This window comes from Argentina silus, assembly GCF_951799395.1.
Source record: "Argentina silus genome assembly, chromosome: 14".
Lineage (NCBI taxonomy): Eukaryota > Metazoa > Chordata > Actinopteri > Argentiniformes > Argentinidae > Argentina > Argentina silus.
In genome coordinates, this window is record NC_139668.1 from 9,708,136 (window position 1) to 9,732,239 (window position 24,104).

The window sequence follows — 24,104 nt, forward strand, 5'->3', positions numbered from 1 at the left end:
ACACACACACACACACACACACACACACACACACACACACACACACACACACACACACACACAGGTCCTGCTATAGTCAAACACACCACCTTGAATGGGCACTGCAGGCTGTCTGATTAAGTGTGCCCGTTTTATGAAGCTGGGATGCAAATGCGACATGATGCGGAGATTATCCGAGACAACTTTCACCAGATGGATACCTGTGCAAATGAGATCCCCTGGGTCCTCTCCCTACTAAATATTCTGGGCAGTGTAGATAAACTTGCCCGTTGGGAGCGAGGAATTGTGTCAGCTGGCCCGTTGAGTGATCGATGGTCCGGGCCAACACTTTGTCCTACAATGTCTTTCCAATGTTTCACATCCCTCACATTGCCTTTTAAGGCAAGAAAGCCAGCCCTAACGCTGTCCCTGTCAAGTAGTCATACTGTACATGAATGAAAAACGTGTTGAAAGAGGTAGAGGGAAAAGTGTGTAAGCTACTGTTCTGTACATTGAGCACTGAGGCTAAAGTTTGGAGATGCGGCACTAACAAGGTAATACCACAGTATTGATGAATGAGATGTCAATCTAACCGTCAATATGAAGAGGAGCTGACTGTGCAATGTCACAGCAATGACAGATACCATGCAGTTCATATGGAAACTGACAGATTGCACATACAGCTTGAGGGCAAGAAAGGGGATTTGTTTCCATAACAAAATTGCTGCTGCAATATGTGACAGTGAAGGGGCAATGGATTGAGGTAAACTATGAACTGAACACCTTGCCTTAGGAATAATGAGCAACTCACCATTGTCAATGCCAAAAAGCGCTCCGGCGATAAAGCAGATGCTTTTCAGAATATCACAAAGATACCAGACGATGTACCAGACTACATGATAATCACTTTGTGTTAAGTCCACAAAAGTTTTGTCCGTTGTAAAGTATCTGTTATCATAACCTCATGCATGACATGACATTCCCCCCTTTGGTTCGAGAAAAGGTGGAAATAATACTCTAATAATAATATTTTGAACTAACAATAATGCAACCAAAAGGAAAGCTAAGCGCTAATGAGACCATTCTTAAAGGTACAGTACTCAATAATGTGGCCATAATAATAACAAGCTTAGTTGCTAAATGTATACCAAAATGTGAATTGGATAGTTCATGTTGCATATGCATAATGTATCAAAGGAAAGCAATTAATATTTGGGGGTATTTTTATTCAAAACTAGACAAGAGTTCAGCTTTGAATAAATCATCAATGAAAAGAAGAAGAATAACAATAATGTAACAAAGCAGCCCATAAGCTCTTTTGAAGTTGCACGTAAAAACCTAAAATAACATGCCACTCAATAAAACATAACTTGGGCTTGTTCCACACGGCAATTAACCCTACACACATTTACTATTTCTAGATTATGAACAGGACATTCAAAGAAATCTATGAAACAAACTTAATTAATTGTGGCCTCAGATGATATATCACTATCTCAGCACCGCACCGCTGGAACCTGTGTGCTACCAAGAGAAGTAACATGCCCCTTCACTTGACCTCTCTGATATATCAGACCCCCCCAGAAGCCTGCATGCCAGCACTGAGAAGAGTAGCAACTAGCATCTGCCAAATCACCACCACCAATCACAGGGGAGAGGACTTTTAAAAATCTTCCACACGACAATCTGCTCCGTCGCCATCAGCCATTGAGGGGGCACAGACCAGGGCTGCAGATTACCCTAAATCAGTCTTTTATGGTCAGTGCATTATTTATGACCCAAACGAAGGTCGTGGCGTGCGGTGGGAGGCCCCTACCTGTGGCCCTGCTCATAACTCATCTGACAGCACGCGAGGCCAGGTGATTAACGGCCCACTCCCCAAACCTGACTGTGGGCCAAGCAGCCCTCACTTAGCCTCTGTCTCAAACTACTGTACTGCTGCCTGCCACTGTTTACATACTCCCTACAGTATCTCTCTCTCTCTCTCTCTCTCTCTCTCTCTCTCTCTCTCTCTCTCTCCCTCTCTCTCTCTCTCTCTCTCCCTCTCTCTCTCTCTCTCTCTCTCTCTCTCTCTCTCTCTCTCCTCTCTCTCTCTCTCTCTCTCTCTCTCTCCAAGATCTTTACAAAGAGACTTGCTAATATCTATGCTAATACACACAGGCAGGTAGGTGCACACACAAACAATGTAAATATGCTTAAACACACATGCACACACATGCACACACACACACACACACACACACACACACACACACACTGTCCTTTTATTTTCCCTCATGCAGAATATACAGTATGTTACCATGTTGGGCTGACATGATGGATGGAAAACAACATATGAATGGCCACCGTGTATGCAAGATGTTGGTATTACAAGCAACTCAAAGTTATGCTTATCATATTGCATGCACAAGCACTCTCTTTTCTTCTGAGCTACTGTTTGATGGAGAGGTTCAATTTAAACACATTTACTGAGAGCTTTGGGCAGTGTTTTGGCAACGTTGGTACTTCTTGAATGTACTCTGTCTTGGTCTGTGAATGTATTATTCTGTCTCAAACCACTTGTTGATACCTAGGGAGAAACAATTGTCATCCCAACTCTGTATTACCAAGCAGACTTGAACAACGGTTCTCTTTGTCATTCCCCCTTCCCTCTACCATGGCCATATAAATGTGTCAATTCGAATGTATGAGTATTCATAATACTAAAAATATAACACTGTTCGCCGCCCTCTTCTGGCTTATTCTAAATACCTGTTCAAAGTTCTGACCACTTTGATTTTATTCCATTCTTAGGCCGCATCCCTTCTCATATCATGCCTCTCATTCCTTGAGTGACAGCTGCGGTATTGCAGCTGTCTGGCTGGCTCAGAGCTCTGGGGTTTGTGAATAGGAGGATGCGGAGGGGGGTGGGAGGGAGGGGTGTGTGTGTGTGTGTGTGTGTGTGTGTGTGTGTGTGTGTGTGTGTGTGTGTGTGTGTGTGTGGAGGGGGGGGGGGTGACTCTGCTGGGGAACAGCTTTCTGACATTTCGTCTAGTAGATAAAACCACCATCAGATATGAGGAGAGAAGGTCAGTGTCTCTGCTATCAGATACTACTGGCCGTAGGTCTTGCTTTGAGGCCTTCCTCGTTGTGAGTGGGTACCACTTGGGAGGTCACGCAGTAAGGAAGTGCCTTGGTGGGGACACAAACAAATATACCCTGAATTTGAATTTATGGAGTGAAAATCTCTCTGTGGAGTAGAGGATGGGAAGGGGAGAGGAGAAAGGAGTGGATTCAGTACCTTCAAAATATACGTACAAAGTATATGTATGCACATTATGTACCGAATTTAAATTGCAAGCATATGATTAATTCTAAGCAGAAAAAGAGAAACTGATGACATTCAACACATTGAAGAAAAAAATATCTACCGTACCATGCCAATATGTCAACTGTGAGGTATGAGGCGATTTTCATTTGACAAATTAGTCAAATGTGACCTTTGAGGGAATCGTCCTGGGTAGTCATGCGAGTACACATGATTGTGACGGGCGAATTGGCATTGAGAAGACCCCATCGCCACCAATCTCCTCCGCCAATCCAACCTCCGATTTCCCAGCAGCCTCTGGGCTTCAGGCTTCACTTAATCAAATGAAATTGGAGGCGGGCGACAAATCTCCAATCAGTAAAAGCATGAAGGGTATCTAATAGATCGGTGCAGACTTTAACACTCATGCATCCGGTGGATTAAATTGTATTTCAATCACACATAGCAAGCCAGGACATCTAAAAAAGAACACATGTGCTGGCCAGAGTATTAGATTGTTGATTCTTGATTTGTGAAAGAGCTCATCATCAACACTTCATTGATATTGAGTGCCAGGGAGCCTCAATATACAATAATATACAATAATACTATAGTCATTCTATATTCTTAGAGATAGGTCAAACAATGTAGTGGAGATAAGGACTGTTTACTATAGTTTTGGGTCCACTCCAAAATGAAAGTTAATCAGACGTTCTCACAGTTCAAAAGTGGTCATATACAGTATAGTGATGAGTCAATGTCCATTGGTTGTGTAGATCAAGTTACTGTATATACAGAACCTCAACTCCATATGAATGGAAAAAGATAAGAACTGAATAAAATCTGGAAAGTAGACAATGCATTTGGGACTGAAGCTTTTAGCTACACTCTTGAAAAAAGTGGTATTTTAGGGTTTGTTGTCATAGGTGACGGTACTATGTCGAAACATTTCCATACAAATAAATATTTCTGGTTCTTGGTACATCAGAGAGGGTTCTTTGCGACTGTGAAGATCTTTTCTGGGAGAGTCCTTGTGTTGAACAGGCATTGGCTGCACTCTTTATGGCAAGTTTAAGGTTCAACAGTTATTTATATAACCATTTCATGAAAGAGGTGCTTTTTGGAACCCATTCCATTCCTCATTCCACACAAGGGACCTGATTGAAGTTGGGATGTTACATGAACATGAGAACAGATGTAATACAGTTATAATAAAACAAGATAAATTATAATCAAACAAGAACCTTAACCTAATCACAGGTAGATTGGTTAGTGGGATATTACAACATAAGGAACGGAAATTCACAATTGGGTAATTGTGAATTTCCATTCTGTGTCTTGTATTATCTCACTAACCGATGTACCTGTGATGTTGGTTCTTTTTTATTGTAATTATACAACGGTTTGATCAGAACAAGCATTATGATTAAGAGGCGTTCGAAGCTGTATTGTCAAATGCCTCTGTAAACTTGAATTATGAAGATTTGCTTATCACGTTACCTTGACAACAGGGGTTGTTTTGAGAACTATATTTTTGAGTGCAGGGCAGAAACCACCCCAGTCTATCAAGGCATTGACTTAAGGCATTGTTTTCTTGCCACAATTCTTTGTTTTGTTTTACAACCGTTGTATAAAAGCAATAAGGCACTAGAGTCTGTAACTATATTACATCTGTGCTGATGTTTTGTTAGGGTAGTTGGTCCGGCACCCATTGGTGTGAAATGTGTGCAAGTCTATCGCTGCAGCATCAAATCCAGCAATGTGATTGGCCGAGAAGCATTCCATCTATTCCGATATCCATAACGTCAGCATGGCAACCTCATCACCTTCACTTGCAAAATGTATACCATATATCAACCAACCTGCGTCCCTAAATGCGGTGATATTGCATGGATTCCAGAACTATCAACGAATCTGTGTCCCGACTGTAAATACGGTAATAATTTTATGAACTACTTTTATTGGGCATAAACCAATACAATATGAAAAAAATAAAACACAGGCACTATTGCTTGTCAGAATTGTTGCTGTCGGTGTAAACGCGTATAAAAGCAATAACACACAAGAGGGTGTGGTATATCTAGGATATTGGAACAGCTGTGATGGTCGACAGTTATCCAATTTGTACAAACAGGGGTGTGCAGGGATGAAGAGTGAATCAGTCAGAACATTGCAGATAGAAATGCACTGTATAGAGAGTCGACACCATTTGGAAGAAAGAAGAATATGTATTTAGAACTCTACCGTAAGGAATCCCCCTCCTGAATAAGATCCAGCACCAACCAACGGCCTGCCAGGTCCCTAACACAAAAAGGCAGTCTAGAATACATCATACATAACCCTAACCCCACCCGCTTTACTCTCTGGCTCTCATTGGTTGTGACAGCTGGGTTGGATCAATGGGACAGGGCTTGAGTGACGGAGTGCCCTGGACGTCCCATTATGACTGTCACTTCCCTGAGAGATCACCACGGGGTCCTGCAGTGGAATACTAATTCAGTATGGTCCTGGAGCTCAGCCTCCCCTCTCTTATATGCACACATGCACGCATAACACACACACACACACACACACACACACACACACACACACACACACACACATACACACACACCCTCCCTCCCCTCCGTTCTGTTGACAGACAACGTATTGCAGGTCATGCCGGAAAGCCATTAATAACAGGCCCCGGATGCATGTAAACACTGGTAAACAGTGTTAAACAGCAGACACCTTAGAGGGATCTCCCCCACTGCATCATTTCTGTGGCTCTGCAGCATCTGCCCCTTAGCTGACATGTTAATCTTGCTGTTGTCCTCGGGTTGATGCAATAGAGATATTCCATTGACCATAAGCAGTGTTGTTGCATACATACGGTTTACCTGGTGTGTGCGTGTAGGCCAAATTAGGGCAGGGTTAAATGTAAAAATGTGGTGTGGTTAAGATTATGGTCTCTCTGTAGTTGCTAGTAGCATATTTTTTCAAGGCATCTTTATTTGCAATGATTGTGATATGGTGTGTGGTTGTTTCACCTACTTGAGTTTTATGCACTTATTGTAATTCGGTCTGCATAAAACATCCACTTAATAACTAAATGTATTCTAAAATGGACTACTTCAAAATATCAGAATGTGGAAGCATGAAATGTGTGTGAGTGTGTGTGTGTGTGTGTGTGTGTGTGTGTGTGTGTGTGTGTGACTCTGTGTGTGGGTGTTTGCCTGAATGAAAGAGACTACATGAAAATACAGTATAGAAAATACATAAAAGAGACACATAAACCGAACAAATGTTCACATAATAGTTGTTACACGTATACTCCTGCACTGTAGATGCTTCGGAAGTCTGTCCCTTGGAGAGAGAACGTGAAACAACTGAGCACTGACCTTAATTTGATACTGAACACTGCTCCTGCCCCCATGCCTGATGTGTGCTGCACGGCTTTCTTGTGCGTGTGTGTGCGCACATGCACGCGTGTTTGTGCATGTGTGTGTGTAGGCACACACGTGTGTCATTGTGTGTGTGTGTGTGTGTCATGTGTGTGTGTGTGATTGCACACACATTTACTCCCTGTCAGTGGCAACTCTCTGGGGAGCGGAGCTGACAGCCTGTGTTTGTGTGTAAGCTGGTGCCCTCTGACATCTCTCAGTGTAGTCTAGCAGATGCATGTGGCCAGAGTTGAGTGCACACACACACACACACACACACACACACACACACACACACACACACACCAAGTTAACCGGGGCATACATAGGTTAACATGGGATACAGCCGGTGTCATAGTCATACCAGTGGTGGTGGTGGTAGGGAGATATATGATGGGGCACTGCATATACAGTACCTATTTTACATTTTATACATTTACATTTATGGCATTTAACAGATGCCTTTATCCAAAGCGACTTACAGCAAATACATTTTTCTAAGTAAGTGAATCATCATCAGTCATCATAAGAAAAAGTAATCTATGCTAGGACCAGGGGCTATTGGCAGTCACAATGCTAGAAGAAGGAATAATTACTTTTTTAAATTATTATTATTAATTTATTTACAGTAGAGAAACTTGAACAGGGGGGTAGTGGGGATGAAGAGGTCTTTAGGAGGGACAGTTAATAGGTAGCCTTAAGAGATGGGTCTTCAATCAACGGCGGAAGCTTCCACATATACACATATAGTATGTATATACAGTATGTAAGTTATACACTGTGTGAGAGAGAGAAAGGGGGAATATGTGCCCCTCCTTAAAGTTTCAAAAGTCAACATTCCATGTATCTTGCACAAACAGATACAGTAGTCACTGTAGCATGTTTTCTCTGCTTGACATACTAGGACCAACAGTATTTTCAGTAGTGAACAGTATTTTCAATAACCACACTAGCCACACTGAAACAATGACATAACTGAAGACAAGTTCCAGAGAAAAAGTGAAAGCCTATGGCACCACAGACTGAAAGGTGATACCAACTTTTAGAATTAAGCCTGAAACTCTGGTGGTGTGGCTTCACACAAGCAATGATTCATTCTATATCCTGCTGAAGATTCTAATCCTCTTGCTTCTAAAATGGGAAGTTTCCTCTTTTGTCTCTCCATTGTGGTGACTGCCTAATCCAAGTTCAATGTGTTAGCATATAGAAGGGCCTTGTACATGGAAAACGCAAAGCTGAGACAATAGAAGGCAATTCCAGCAGATTCTGCTGCAGTAATTGAGGCTAGAACAGGGGGAGGGGTTATGACTCATATCTCGATAATGGCACATACATTTGTGCAATCTGCTGTTATACCATTTCCAGATTTTACTGGTATCAACACAGCAACAATAATCCACTGTAATAATGTAGCAACCCTTGCAACCCAACTTTCTTAGAGCAGTGGTAAGTGCCTATGGTATGGGAGACCCAGGTTTGCAACACACAAGGAGTTTAGCAAAGTTGCAGATCGCTACAATGATGATTGACCTGGTACGATAGAACGAATAGAAACAATAGGTTAATTCCAAAGGTGCAACCCCATCTGGCAGGTAGGGAAAGCTAAACCAAGCACACCATAAGTATGCATTACTTACAGTAGACATACATCAGGGGAGGCTACTGGAGGTAGAAATTGGAGGTCATCCGATTTCCACCTCCAGTAACATCCACTGGCATACATATACTGAATTGCACTCTTTCTATGGTCCTCTAGGCTTTTCAAGCTTTAACCAGGCACTTGGCTCTCCACTAAAAACTGCCTTTTGCAATGAAGCTGACTAATGAGCCATTCAAGAGAAAACGCCCTTTACCTATGAGGTTAATAAGTTATTACTATATAATTATGCAAACACAATACTGTTCACTTTCCCCTTCTCCTCTGCACAGCTAAGCTGCAGCAATGCAGTGTGACATGTAAGTGAAAGTGTATTGGCTTGAAAGCAATACAGTAAAAAATGCTCTCTTTAGTGATAGTGGGAGAGAGGGATTATTTTCCACGATCACAAGCATTACTTCTCTAAAGATCCAATAGATTCCATTGTATTCAATCAAATGTACTAAGATTAAAATGGAGAGACAATGATACACTAAAGCACATAAACGGTTCTTTAACAATCATGAGGAAAATGTGTCTGTCAGAAAATAATACAGTATGTCAGGCCAGTCACGTATCGGATATGTGCACATGATAGTAGTTACCGGCTAAGCGTGTGTGCATGCATGTATCAGACAATAACAAATCAGCAGAGGGCTACAAAAAGAAGATTAATTGCTGGGTGGTAGATTGGGGTTGGGGAGCGGGTACATAACCAAGACTTGCAACTTGCAAAGACTTGGCAATTTTGACAAAATTTGTTTTTTTTGTGTTTTTGTTTGCTAATTATTGTTGCTAATGCTAATGTTTGCTAATACCTTCCCCTGACAACTAACCTACCCTAACCACTCAAAGTTAATGCCTAATAATGCCTAATTGCCACGTAAGTACTACGTAGTTGAGTTGCTAATGTAGTGTATTTTTAACCCTTAAGCCGGGCAGGCACTACATGATTTCACCCCTAAATTTGTCCTCGCGACATAATTTACATATTAAACGCTGTAAACACGGGTCATCTGCGGTGAACTTGATGCTTTGACTTGCATAGTGTAAGTTGGTCAACAACATGAAGAGAAATCATGATTACGTTCGGTTTGAAATCTGACATTTCCTAGTCGAGGCTGCATGTTTTGCTAGGAAGGCTGTTGAGTATGTAATGCCTGGCGTGTAATTGATAACAAATTAACAATTGTAATTAAGCTAGATGGCATGATTTCTGGCCAACTTCCAAGTCATGGAAGGAAACTAATCACAGGGAAATAAGTCTCAGGGCAATGTGAAGACATGCTTTACACAGACACACATACAGGTTTGAATGTCAACCAAACATGTTAACAGGGCAGTTAATTCCTCTGAAACAGTGGAAACATTATCAGTAACCCTACAGTGCCTTTTCCAGCAATATATCATCAATATCATATGTATTTAAAATGATCAACCACTTTATAAACCATTCATAAATAATAAACTCACTATTAATTATAATTACTATTTTAACAGTTATATACATTACTAAATACTTAATAAATTAATAGTGATATTCATAACTACTTACACATTATTTTCGAACTGCTTATAAATCGTTTGTACAACATTGCCCATGCTCATGGATGTTTTGATAAACTAAGTTTGTTTAATTCATGATTTGCTAATGAACATTTACAAATACAACCTAAATCTAAATCATTCATCATTTGTAGATTGTTTTGCAGTACCTAATGTGAAGTTGCAAGTATTCAGCATTTATAAAAATGAATAAAGGTATATAAGCCATTTGTATACCTTTGGTACAAATTGTTTGATCATCAACCCACAAAACCACAGAATGAATGACGATAGATTTTTTTCTTTGAACAATTTCAGGGGAATGTGAACATTTTATTAATACGTTTAATGCAATGCAAGGTAAACAAGCTGCAATCCTCATTCACAAAGTTGTGTGCTTAATGTCAGTCTTGCTACTGTAAAAAGGTTTGTGTGAATGTTCGTTGGAAACTACACTAGCAAAGCTAGCTAGCCAGCCAACATGGCTGTGTTTTCATGAAAGCTGTCTACAGCACACATGCAGCTAATGGTAGCTAATGAAATGTAAACCTTTATACATGTCTATTAAGGGTGAATAGTTGCTACTTTAGTTTAGGAACTGCAAATAACTCTACAAATAATTAATACATGATAGAGGATTAGGATTAATGTATTTACATATAATTTATAAAAAATGAGGAACACTTAGTAAAGTAATGACAGTAATGACATTATATATATATGTATCAAGGTCTACAAATGGCTTATACACCTTTATAAACTTTTGTGAAGGGTGAATTATTGCAATGTGTTTTGTAAATGTTTATGAATATAGTTACTAATAATTCACTAAGCATTTAATAATGTTTAAACATGTTGGAATAATAATAACAAATAATAATTTGTTAATAGTGAATTCTTTATTTAATGGTTAAAGTGTTACCAGTATTTCTCCTAAATTTCTCCTAAATGCACTTTAGAAACATCCATGCGGTCTAAACCATGAGAAAAAACCTGTTCCTTTCCTTTACCTATAACTCCATGGTTTACACAGCGCAAAAGAAAAAGAATGAAGATTATTTCTTTCGATTATGGTTGAGTAAGTGTTGGCCATAATTGGTCTAAACGGTTGTGACTAGCTACAAAGCAACACACTCATCCAAACCAAATCTCCTGGCTCTACTTTCGGCCTGATTACACAATAACTCAGCTCTGATGGATTGTGTTCCTCCGGCAACACAGCCTAGCCAGCACAGTTAGTGAATAGAGAATTGTGGGTATGGAGCCGCAGTGGTGGCAGTGCCTCATTCACAGAGCCCATGCTCGTTGCTGCGCTTCGGAGGGAATGCAAATGTTAGCACTGAATGGCAGGTCAAATTCTCTCAGCTGAATTAAGGCTGAGAAGGAGAGAGGTCACGCCAACCACTGTGTTACAAATTCTAGCACCTCTCCTCGTGTAGTAACAAGGGCACACACACACAGTGGTGTAAACTGAGAACATGAACTGAGCTTTTCTAACATTAGAGAATAGAGAAGACATATTTGACCTTCATGGCGTAATAGCCATGAATTGCTGATTGTTGATCAGGCTGTGGTTGATAATGAGGATTGGGTGCTGATGGCAGCAAAAGGGAGATGGACAAAATAACTTGACCCTGTTGATGCCGCAGAAGGGGATAGATCTACAGAAGTGTGTAGAACCATATTGCTCAATTCCTCACTGAGTTGCACCAGCCATCCTGCTTTCTGAGCTCAAAATGGAAATTGTTATGGGCCTCCAAGACATCTGCTCTGACCTTCCTCTCACCTGGGCATGGAGGACCTTTAAATTAATGAAATCCTTTTTCAATATGAGTTGGGAAGCCAGAAACTTTACAACATTATGGAAGTCATAAATCAGAAGGTTGTCAGGTTCCTTTATTCGACAAGTGGAGGAGGTAGATAGGGTGATCAGGGAAAGGTCCTCCTCTTCCTCCCTATATCTCTCTCTTCCTCTCCTCTCTCTTTCTCCCCAACCTCTCCACTGTGAATTATTGTCCATCTTCCTCAAACTCCTTGCGTGTGTTTAAAATTGATGAGTTGTGAGGGCCGAAGAGTTATGGCTCTGCCAATGGCACTTAATACGTTATTGTCCCCCAGAGAAAAATAAAAAAATAATTTAGCATGTTAAGTGAAGCAGGACTTCTAGCAGTCTGCATAGGATGTGTGGACCCAAGTCCAGTGCTCTTTTAGATAAAGATTAGAGAATTCATTAGAAATCTACAGAGGAGGACTTTAAACCAGCATGATTTATGTGCATAAGTTCCAGAAACTCCTCTCTCCCCCACTACTGGGAAAAGGACAAGAGAGCAGTACAAGAAGCCCATGTAGGCAGAGAAGATGCCACATTGCACTTAAGAGACAATTAAATAAAACGTCATTTCCATTTAATAGCACTAAATTGGAAAATATGCCCCCAGGTGATACTGGAATATGGATATTCAATGCAACTTACCTTAATACGCATGAATAGTGGCCGACATCTTGCAGCTCGGCAGGCCGAAACCATATTGCGTCCTCCTCCTTGCTCATTCGTATGCCGTCGAAACTGATTGGCTCCTCAAAGTCCCCGTGTCCTGTACTTTTATACCACATAAGGCTTAGTCCTGCGCTCTGGGCGTGGGTATAGTTCGCTCGGATATATCCATAGAATAAAGCACATTTAATCCTCACTGGTTCCCCCAAAAGCACTTTGTATTTCAAGTAGTCCACTGACCAATCCGTGCAGCCGTCCACTGAGGAGAAAGGAGACAATGAACGGTAGATTAATAGGACTGTCATAACAGTGTTATAATGAGTATTAGACTGATGGCACAATAAGCATAATTGTATCATCATCCAGCAAAACATAGATGTCACAGAATATGCTCAGCTCTTAAAATTCTATTTGTCAGGGGGAACAGTGGGCATTTAGATAGGTTTCCTAGGTGCACTTTGCCAGCATCAATTGCACCATAATGAATCGTGGCATCATTGCTCTTAGTACAACATTGTCTTGCTTTGTCACCTCAAACGGGCAGCTCTAAAATGTTTTACGGTCACACTTTCAACTAAGTATATCGTATAAAGACTTAATACAACCTTCGTTAAACCTTTATAAGGCCTACCAGCACTGTCCACTAATCTGATTTCGGCAACACAGGTTGTAATGGCTTAGCGGTCGTCATTGGAGTCAGAGGAGTCGGCTAAATAACATAGAGATCTTGGACCAGGCTAGAAAAGAGAGAAGTGGACGACACTTCAAACAACATGAGTCAATGCAGTCAAAAACCGCAGGAACATCAGAAAAGATAGGCACGACTCTCACTTGCTTTTTTTTAATCACTGACATTTCAGCCCCAAAGGCCCTCATCAGACAAGGTTGCGTAAACATAAACAAACCCATATGAGACTGTGTAGAGAATAACTGTAGTGCTGCTCGGCCTGCAGCTGCCTGTGGATGGATGGCATAACGGTTGACAGCCCACCCAGCCGTGCCAGTGCAGTAGCACCAGCTGTGACCTAGTAAGAACCAGAGTAGTGTAAGCCAATGACAGACCCAGGAGACACACTGCACAGCAGGCACCCTAAACCAGAACAGGGAGCCAGGAGCACGCCACTATTGACCCAGAGGGGAGGGAGGACAGACATAGACATTTCGGGGGGGGGGGTCCAAATGTGGTGTCACCACCACCGTTGGATCATTGCATGATTCTCTGAGAGCTCAGGTCTAGAAAGTTCCTATGGATTAGATGCTTGGCTATAGTTGATGGAAGAGACTTGGAAGAGACTGTGCATATGCATAACTACCTGTTACGTATTTATAATGAATTATAAAACAGGCGGCATGTAGTGTAACAAGAATCATTTTCCTATCTATCATATTATATATCCAAATGCAGCGTTTTGCCCACCTCATCCGACCCCATGCATACACATTCAGTACGTACTCATACTGCATAAATGTATTTCATTCAGTTGCATCCATCCAACATAAATCTGACCTAATGGTTACAGATGTCCCAATTGTCAGAACCATCCATATCCATCTTAATGGACATTTCCAACAGTCATTCACACTCTAATTGCAATGGAGAGTAAGAGGACCTCTCGGCAAACATGTTCAATAGCCTTCAGTGTCTCGTCTAATCCATAAATGTCGTTCAGTGAAATAAATGAAAAATCCCTTTCGATATCGCCGCAGATACAGGCCGGAGGACCACATGGTGAGGGTTATCTCTGTTATGATATTTAATATTGACCACCAGTCAATCATTGTCCGATTACCTCATAAATTGGAAAAGCCTGAATTATTCATGAGCGGTAGTCTAGCGTCTGGGTTGATTTATATATTTATTTTCGATCAGGGGGTAGGGGGTGCCTGTCACTCACACCACATGCTGAATTCCAAATCAACCCCATGGCCGCTACACCCTATGCAGTCCTTTAGATATGAAAGGATCAGACATATGGGAATTGCTTCACCTTGCATTTTAGTAGGCTAAGGTCGACTTTTTTGCAATATTGCTTATACCTGTCCAATCATTTCAGATTTAAAAGGAGTTCCTAGGTGTCTAGACATTTAGAATTCAACGAGTAACTAAATCCCTGGAAGGCCTTTAGGGGGAATGGGGGTTACAAGGGCTCCTTACACACATCGACAGCCCCAGCACAGGAGCCATCTGCAGGTCACCCATAGCCCTCCTTTTCCCCCTGCTTGGCCACTGGAGGGCCAGCACCCTTCCCTCTGCCTCGTGTACAGAGCACTCAACACTGCTAGGCTCCAAGGTATAGTAGAAGCGTGGTTGAAAATGAACGTGTCGGCTGTTTTGAGGTCACTCTAATATATGTACATAAGTTCTACAGGGAGTCCCCCTGAATTATGGTTGTTCTCTTTTCTCCAGTGAAGCACATGAATGGACATTTCTGCCATAAAAGAAAACGTACAGAATAGTTGCAGGGAAAGGGAAGTAGTGATGAGTAGCACATCATTTGAAAGCTTTAGGGCTACTGGAACTATGGCTTAACATTACACCAATAAAATGTTCCGCTTTTTCCACAAAGTTACCTGAGTATCCATCTTCTTTAGGAAATATAAAGGGATATTTCGGTAACAAAAAGCTAAAGGTAAAACATAAAACTATCTGGTCAGCTTAGCTCAGCTCTCCTCAAGCTGAAATCGTTCTGCCCCCTGTTCCTCCATCTTGTCCATTTTTCCATCACTCACTTTTCCCATGTTTCACCCCTCTCTCATTAAAACAGCTGGCGAGCACAGCTGCAGAGCACTCAACAGGCTTCGCTAATTGTGTCTCTCTGAATGTTTTATTTACAAAAGAAACAACTCAGCAGCTAATTAACAGGGGTGGCGGGGGGGGGGGGGGTGGGGGGGGGGTGTCCTATAATTCATCCATCATGCCATTTCATTTAATTCTATTGCTGCCTCATCCTTCTATCAGTGTGCATTTTTGACGAGTGTGCTGGTGCACTTGTATGAGGTGTTCTGAGTAGGGGTTCTGAAGAGGCTAGGCACGCGATGGCGGTGTGATGGTGATGTGGAGTGACACATTCGTCCACTCTCTAAAGCTCACACCTCCGTCATTGGTGTGCTACTTCAATAAATTGATAGAAAACAAAGCATTGACAAGAGCACAATAATTCAACAATTCAGGTTATATATACACTATATATATCAAAGTTAATGCTTAAAAGCATTAAGTTAATGCTGAATTGGTTTTGAATTGAGAAAACATTATGGCCTTTGCAGCAGCAGAGTTTTACTGATATTATCCAATCACTCTTCTCCTATGCAGAAGTACCTGCTCCCTAGGCTTTTTTAATTACAGTAAAGCCTAAGACAAGTCAGATTTATTCAGAAGTGGAAGAATACAGATTTAACATGTAGATGGTAATGCCGCCTGTGGCTGCTGGGTGTTGGGTGACAACATCTTACCAAAGTGTTACATTCCCCTTGTTGCCATAGCAATGGAGGGACTAACCTTGCTAATCAAGGATCGACTAATTAAGCATCATTTGAGCACAGTATTAACTGTGAGGATCGTTGATAATCTGTAACTAGAGGAATCTATTGACTGTTTCACATTATCATCTTTCATAATTAAAATACCTCTTCATTTCGAAAAGAAATGCTCAAATGTCAACCTCAGAGAGTTATATGCAAATGATATAAGGGTATACAGTACATACTGTACAATAAGTCCTCCTTTTTCCAATTAAAGTATGGTAAACAAACAGTTATTACACAGAGTGAAGAAATGTAATTTGTTGTGCAAGTTTTCTGAAAAAGAGAAAAATGTTACAGGTCCTACAGGTAAAAGATCTATTTTCACACACATGATTGTGTGTAGTCCTGTGCATCATAAACACAGGACCTTATAACCTGCAGGGAACACAAATACAGTGACCTGCAGTCAGTCTGTGTGCCCACTAAGCCCAGACAGGAAAACAAGACCCATTAAATCATTTCAGCTATGGGCTAAGCCAGCTGTGGAGCCATGAGCACAGAAAACGCTGTGACACTGAACATCTGATGGGCTTTCTCCATCACTGCCTCTCCTATCAGAGCTAAGAGATTAAACACAGTCCATTATGTCTGCGTTCACTTGTTTTTTAAATTCTGCCCGTGCAGATAAAAGTCCCAAGAATTATGTCCCCCATCTGCTAGCCTTCTAAAAGAGCGAATGGATTATTGTACTGTTTGGTATACCTTCAATGTTATTGGCATTTATCAATGTAAAATACACCTTTGAGGAAAAAAGGGAAGAAGACACATCCGAAGTCAACATTTCTATTTATTATATTTGAATGATGCAGTACACCGTAACATTACTTGTGGATAACTTGCTTTACAACTTATGAGAAGTGTTCACTTCAATGCGATTTGGTTTCACTATCTCTGTAAAGTTGAACGATTAAATGTTTGCCAAGTGGTTATTAAGTTTGAGTGGTTGTCCATCCATTAAAGATAACAAATTAAAGTAGTAAACCATTCTGCAAATGATTTTCAATTTGAGCGCCAGGATGCTGAAAATGTCAACACTTTAATTGAGTAGTGAAAGTGGAAAGAGTTTGGAGTGGAGATATTTACCCCCCTGAAAATGTATTCAATCAAATTATATTCATGAGCATGGGTATTGTTTTTCAGGAAAATACAGAGTCACTCATAAGTATAATGATGCTAGGATCACCCTTTGGAGATACTGAATGGTGGGTTATCAGTCAATTAGCGAAGGGAATTCTAAGTAATCTGTTTGGCAGAAAACAAACATGGCTGTCAGCTTGATTGAACTCCATTAACATTTCTCTGCTTACAAGGCTAGCAAACGTCTGGAACACAAGACATGAGGGAAAAGGCTAAATGATAACCATACTGACTGACTGTCAATTGGTAAAAACAATAGAGGCAAACAGCTTTGGACTGTAATCATGCAGTATCCGCATCCCAAGCTGATCATTAGGATTGAGCTCATAGTAATTATTTAAAGCAGCATTCTTATATATCTCATTCCGCTGAAAAATGGTTTTGTAGACTGTAAGCATAGAATTATTTTTTTTTGGTGACAGTTACATTTGCCATGACCCTCCCCTTTGTTACAAACAGAAACTTTTACAGCGTTTTCATACTACATGAACCATAGCCACCTAATCATCCAATGCTTCAGACTGGCTAATTATACCCAGCTGCTCTAAAACTAGGTCTGTGTGAACTAGAATGTGTTCTCAATCAACCTTTATGGTAAAATAATGGGTAAATGGGGTAGGCACAGGTGCAACCAACATGTTGACAGTAAACCAGATGTAACATAGACATGTTGACAGTTTAAAAGGGCAGGGCCTCGCTCCAATGTTATGTAATGTTCTTACAGCCAGGCCTGCCAGTTTTTATGGTCATCATGGGCTGTACATGTGCCTCTTAATGTGAAGAGAGTGTTGCAGTCATAAAGGTTACAGGTCTGTGGGAGGTAATAGTACATAGATCAACATAGGTTTAGGTTGAGGATTGTCACCAACGCTGAAGCGACTCTCTGCTTATAGACACACATGCGCACACGCACACACACACACACACACACACGCGCACGCACGCGCGCACGCACGCACGCACGCACGCACGCACGCACGCACGCACGCACACACACACACACACACACAGTGTTTTGTGCTTGGTACATGTTCCTCTTGTCCCCCCCCCTTCCCCCCACCAATTGTAGTGTCATTTCTGGCCAAGGGCCACAATCCAGGAGGAACTTCTCGCCTGAACAGTTAGTTTGCTGGGGGAGAGATCGAGGTCCTGTCAAAACCTGACCTGCCATTTTCCACCTTGTGAAAATGCTGTGGCAGCAGAGTAGGTCTCAATTAAGAGGTAAAATAACTCTGATGTGTGGGGAAGGTAACCTTTTCTGCCGCAGGAGCACAGGAGATTACCTGTGTAATTGAAGCTCCTCCAGTGGCTAAAAAACAATGTTCCCATCATGCCAGAGTCATGAACCAATCAGCCAATCGGTCGTGGCCATCTGCACCATGCACACATCTGGGATCCTAGGGCAAGCTAAAAATACAGAGGCTGGTTTGGCCAAGGGGGACATGCTCAACTGGGCTGCATCCCAATAGTCTGCAGTGACATCTCCTCTCTTTCATCTGCACTGATTTGAGGGTATAGAGCCATCTTTACACTGAGGCGCCTCTGTACTGCCATTTAATTATGTACAAATCACTAAACCACCTTACCCCTTATTACCAGAGCGGTATTTGTTCGGTGGAATTTAAAGATACCACAGTGCATCCTTAAACGCCATGTTAACCATTGTGCGCGTGGATGTATTTATCTATACTATCCAACTATGCAATTCTTGCAGAAAAATAATCAACTTGCTGTCACTGGCAACTATACCATACTATACTGTCACTGGCAACTATACCATACTATACTGTCACTGGCACCAACACATTTTGTAGAAACCCTATGACATAGTGTGGCAGTTTTTTTCCCTTCTGCACATCTGTTTGTTTCTTGTTTGAAAACCTAATTTAAAACACAAATTAACTCTGCTCCAATTAAACATGGACATATTTTATGTTATACAAACATGCTGTCAAGATACTAATAGATTATCTTAACAAGAGATTGGGGTCCTTTAAAAGGGTCCTTTTAATAACAGTTGGAAATAAACCCGTGTTTGTTTATATCACCCAGCTGACACCAGTTGCCTGGCTCATTTGGTTGTAACAGTGACATTTACATTCTCCTTTTCCCACCGTCGAGACAGAGCGATGCTTTATCTCTTCCTATCCCACTTGCACTTTGCGTTCATGACACTCCATCTTCATTCGCCGCTTGTCCCTCTCCTCCCTGACAGCAAACCGCTGTCATTTATATGCAAATGCAGCCCCCCCCAAAAAAGATTGTTATTTTCCCATCAAAAATAAACATTGCCGGCAATCTTATTGGCTTCCGCCTCCGCATGAGATCCTCCTGTGATTCGGCATACTCTCTTGAGAGTGGCGGCTGCTGTCTCCCGGGCCAATGGTAATCGCTGGCAGAATGAGGATGGAGAGGTGCCTGATGGGAAAAGAGCCAGGTCGCGCTTCACTGAGGTGGGTGCTCTCAGATATGAGGAGGCTAAGGGCCCCCAAAATAGGCAGAAACAGTCTATTTCACGGCAGTGTGAAGCAGGCGTTTGTCAAACTGATCCAGCGAGTAAAAAACTGTTGTTAAACCCCAAGAGGCCACACTGTAATCAGAAATCATCATCATTGTTGTCATCCCCATGGGAACACTATAATCCTCTCTATTAGAATGCGTAGTGAAGTGTCAGATATTTCCTTCTGGAAAGATATACAAACAGCACCGACTGCAGGGAAATATTGCATTACTAACACAGCAAAGACATTTGTATCTATAACTATGGGATAATGAATAATAATACATTGTATCTAAGTGCCAATAATGTGTTATAAGACATTAAAAGCCATTGCATGGCAGTCCTGGTCAAATACTTGAGATGTGCTTTAATCAGTTTGCCTGGTACAATGGAATCAATGGAATAGTCTCAAAAGTGCAAACTCTAAGCTAAGTTTAGCACACTTACAAGTATTTTACCTACAAGTGACCCAGGTCTGCTGTACAGAACACAACATCAGCAAAGAAGATTCAACAGGACAAGAAGAGGCTAGAATCATGCTAGTGTTAAGGAGACATATTTATCTCCTGACAGCGGGCCTAACTATACACATGAGCTTCCTCTGTATCATCATGAAGCAGGGAGCTTTGTGACTCAGCTCTCTCTCAGTCCACTCCAGACGCGCCTCCAGTCACCTTTTGGGTGCAGTGCTCTGCAGTATACACCCCTATGAAACAAACAGACTGAAAATAGAGGAAGGAGGATAGAGAGAGTGTGCCTCACCGCATTAGGCTGTGACATGATATGATGGCCTGAATATGTAAAGCGAACGGCGCACATGTTCCCAAGGGGAGCTGTCAACTTTCATAAGTCAACTACGACCCTTTTTTTGCCGTTACAATATCAGAGCAATATTCTCTCTGTGGTATTCAGCTCTCTCTTGGCAAGAGGGGAGGGGAAAATAGGAGTTACTGCAAAGCAATCGAGAGGGAAAAGGATAAGGAAGGTGACTGAAACCCAAGGAAGCATCTCCAGTGAAGTTAACATTTGTCAAGTACATCGGCTGTTAAGACTATTACGTAATAACTGTGCACTGTAAAGAAAGGGCATTGTTACCGTTCAAACTGTAACTGGAAATGAAAATAAAACCGAGAGTTTGTTAGAGAAAGCTGAATGAAATAACGAACAAACATTTTTGTATTAACGTTTCACCTACAGCAGCGAGTGTTAACGGTGGTAATAAGACTAATTTCTGTTGTCATTCGGATCACATCCTGACCACATGGAGAGATGTCTACACGCACAGCCAGGGAAACCCAGTGGTCTGGAACTTCAATAGAGGCAAAGAGCCATTAGAGGACATTACTGTCAAACACTGAAACAAAAACTACCTGCTGCACACTGATTACTGCTACAATTCAATTACAAACTAGTGTGGATATGATGCAGCCGGCTTACTCAGTGTGACAGCGCCACAACAAGGAGAGCTCAGGGAATCTACAAATCAGGGGTGGCCAATTTTATACACAGAGGACTTGTGCGAGTGCAGGCCTTTGTTCCAACCTAGCGCTAACACACCTGATTCAACTACTCCAATGTCCTGATTGTAGACCATGAACATTGAATCAGCTGTGTTACTGCTTGGTTGGAACAAAAGCCTGCACTGGTCCTCTGTGGATGAGATTGTCTTGTTTTTTGACTGCAGCCCTGACTGCAGCAGTCTAGGGCGTTGGTGATGTCTGCAATTTTGGATATTAAAATGATGAATCCATCCCCAAATTGTGTATCTAGGTCACACCCTTTGACCGCCTGGGCAATTTCATCAGCCACACATGCCGCTAACATACTGGCAGCATTAACGTCTTGAATCTCTGCCCAAAATAATTCCCACCTCCACCCTGTCATCACATGCGCACACTTGTCCTCAAATCCCTCTTTTAACGAGCCACTCATTTCTGTGATTTAAAACAAGCCGTCTTGTTCTACTCAATTAGAGCCCCGCTTCTCACTGATAACTCCATAACTCCACTGTGCACTCCTCCCAAAATAAGCCAGGAGTAGGAGTACTGTAGATCTAGTTATTGGTGCTTAAGAAAATATCATATTTTCAAAAAGGTATATGTACCATGTCAGCAAATTAGAGCTTCAACGCAAATTGAGTTTTACAATAAATCTACCTGGAGGGGGAAAAAATAGAAAGATTAAAAAAAGGCAAGAAAATGAAAATGGAAATCTTGGCAATAGTTACTTACATTTGCATAAACATAATTCATTTACTGGGCTGACCACTTAAACTGAATGAGGGGCCAAGAAAGTGGAGAGCTACTAAAATAATGGCCGTCCCAGCGTTAGAAGTGTAACATTTGTGGATTTCACATCTAGGGAAGGAGTGAATCATCACAGGACTACTCAGTGATCATGTTGTTTGAGCAAAGCAGGCAAAGAGGATTGTTTTTGTATTAGGCACTTATTTCGACATATTTCTACTTTCTAAACAACAACGAAGCAGACAACTGGACAAATGCCAATTAGTGCCGCTCAGGAGGTACAGTATAGGCTGGCAGCTGCTTATGAAACAGACCTCAACACTACATTTTCCTTTATCAAATCATATTCACATTTCAAACCCTCCATATGTTATAGGCCTTGGAAAATGGTGAAAATGAGTGAGGTTTAGAACTTACCAATGCAATACTTTCCTGCCAAAACTACAAACGAGCTATCTGTGCGATTGAGGAGAGAAGAAATTGATGTATTTGTTTAAATTCTATATAGAATGGTTCTCATTTAGTAAGTGCACCCTCAGCAAGACAAGTCTGCATAATGAAGTATGCAGTGCAGGAGCAGGATTTTACAATACAGCCAACTGCATTAACCCCACACAGCACACAGGGAAAACTAAATGCCATTTCTCCCCTCCTGTTGATAGATTTGATTAAAGATCAGAATATGTGCCCTTACCTCAATGCCATTAGGTCATTGTTGCACAGAAGTGCAGTGCAGCAAGATGTTGCACTGGCATTTATGTGATTGTTCTACAGACCCTGGTGATGTTGACACAAATGGAAGACCATTTCCCCTTTTTCTGAGATCAGCCTCATGCATGTGATGACTGTGGCCATGTTAGAACGCTCACACAGAGTCATACACTTATTGAGTATGCAAGATTGGGATGTTTTGTAGTTTTGAAAACTGTAGGCTCTAAATAGTATGTAGTATGGTTACATTATTTTAGTAATGAGTAAGCAGTATGAGCGTTCAGTCATGGCATGTGATCACTCACATCTGCAGTGATGGTTTTCACATTTCTGTGGTCAGTTAGTTTGATTGCTAAAGTAATTTTGAATGTGACTGTCATTCAAACACAGCTTCACTAAATCTGTGTAAGGGCTCAATTACATCAAACTTGTACAGCAGCATCCTGCTACAGTATATGCAGTAGTGCATAGTATCAAAATACCCTTTCCCTGGTGGTGAAACAAAACTGTCAGATTGTCAGGCATCATTCACAAGTACTGTAAATGCTTTCAGTTTAATCTAGCCCCAAGTTTCATTCATTAATACTTACTGTAAACCATTATTCCTCTGACTTGAGTGAGAGGACGGAACTATGACATTCAGACATGAGGAGTTTGATCTCTCATCATTACAAAGATGGGATTTTTTTGATTGGGGAGAAAAGAAATCCCGAACTAAGAAGAGGCTTAAATGATCATGCATGATTCTATGCACATACATAGATTGACTAAAACTATGTTTCTATCTATCATCACCTTACATTACATTTCTAACGCAAATGTAAACTAAAATGCACACATGCACTCTAGATTATGAATATGAGTTGTTTGACAATGTTTATAATGTGTATTGCAGAGGAGGTACAGTATAATGATTGACTCTTCCTATTCTTCTGCAAAACACAAAGACATATTCCAAGCATCCATGTTGTGTGGCAATACAGTAATCGTTTTTGAAGTTTTGAGTATAGTATAAGCTATAAGCTATAAGTATAGTATAAGCCTTGAGATGCTATGACCAAATCTCAAAAGTCTTTAATTTATTCCTTTGCATCCTCTATCCTCACCTCCTGCTCAAAACACATTGGAGGAGAAAGTCTCATGAGGGATGAACGTCAGATCTTCTTCTCCGATGAGTTTGAAAAGGTGGTGATGATAGAGGAAGCAAGGAATCACTGAAAGACTTTTGAGAATCGGCCAATGCCTCCTCTTTGTCGGTGAACCTGTGAACAGCGAGCCTGTTTCACCACAGAGGCATTCTTTAGAATGTCTCTGCTGACCCAGCGAAGCTGTCAACCCTTTAAACCTCCCTCTGAAGAAAAATAGCCACTGAAATGCCATCTTACCATTTCTGAGCATGTTTACACTCAGTGGCGGTTCCATTGTCGCTAATTTAACAAGCCATTATCATACTCCTCAAAAAGCTTTGAGTAATTAATCCAACTTAACAGTGTGATGTCTCACCCTGCTCCTTAGTTTTTTGTTGTTCTTTGTTTTATGTAATTCATTAATTGTTTCCTGTTTATTTTTTATTTACTTTTGCAAGGCGCTAAGATCTTTACTAAGCTTGATCTTAGAAATGAT

At 41.2% G+C, this 24,104-nt stretch overlaps 1 protein-coding gene across 1 annotated transcript in view; it reads right to left on the reverse strand.

Annotated features, from left to right (window-relative positions):
* The window catches only part of LOC310814914 (interleukin-1 receptor accessory protein-like 1), a gene marked incomplete at its 5' end in the record, with an annotated part of 175,974 nt that overhangs the window by 100,584 nt on the left and 51,286 nt on the right, over nucleotides 1-24,104 (reverse strand). The window contains one exon of the mRNA XM_083684480.1: nucleotides 12,342-12,621. Within this exon, the coding sequence (XP_083540606.1) occupies nucleotides 12,342-12,621 (280 nt within the window). The remainder of the gene's footprint in view (nucleotides 1-12,341; nucleotides 12,622-24,104) is intronic.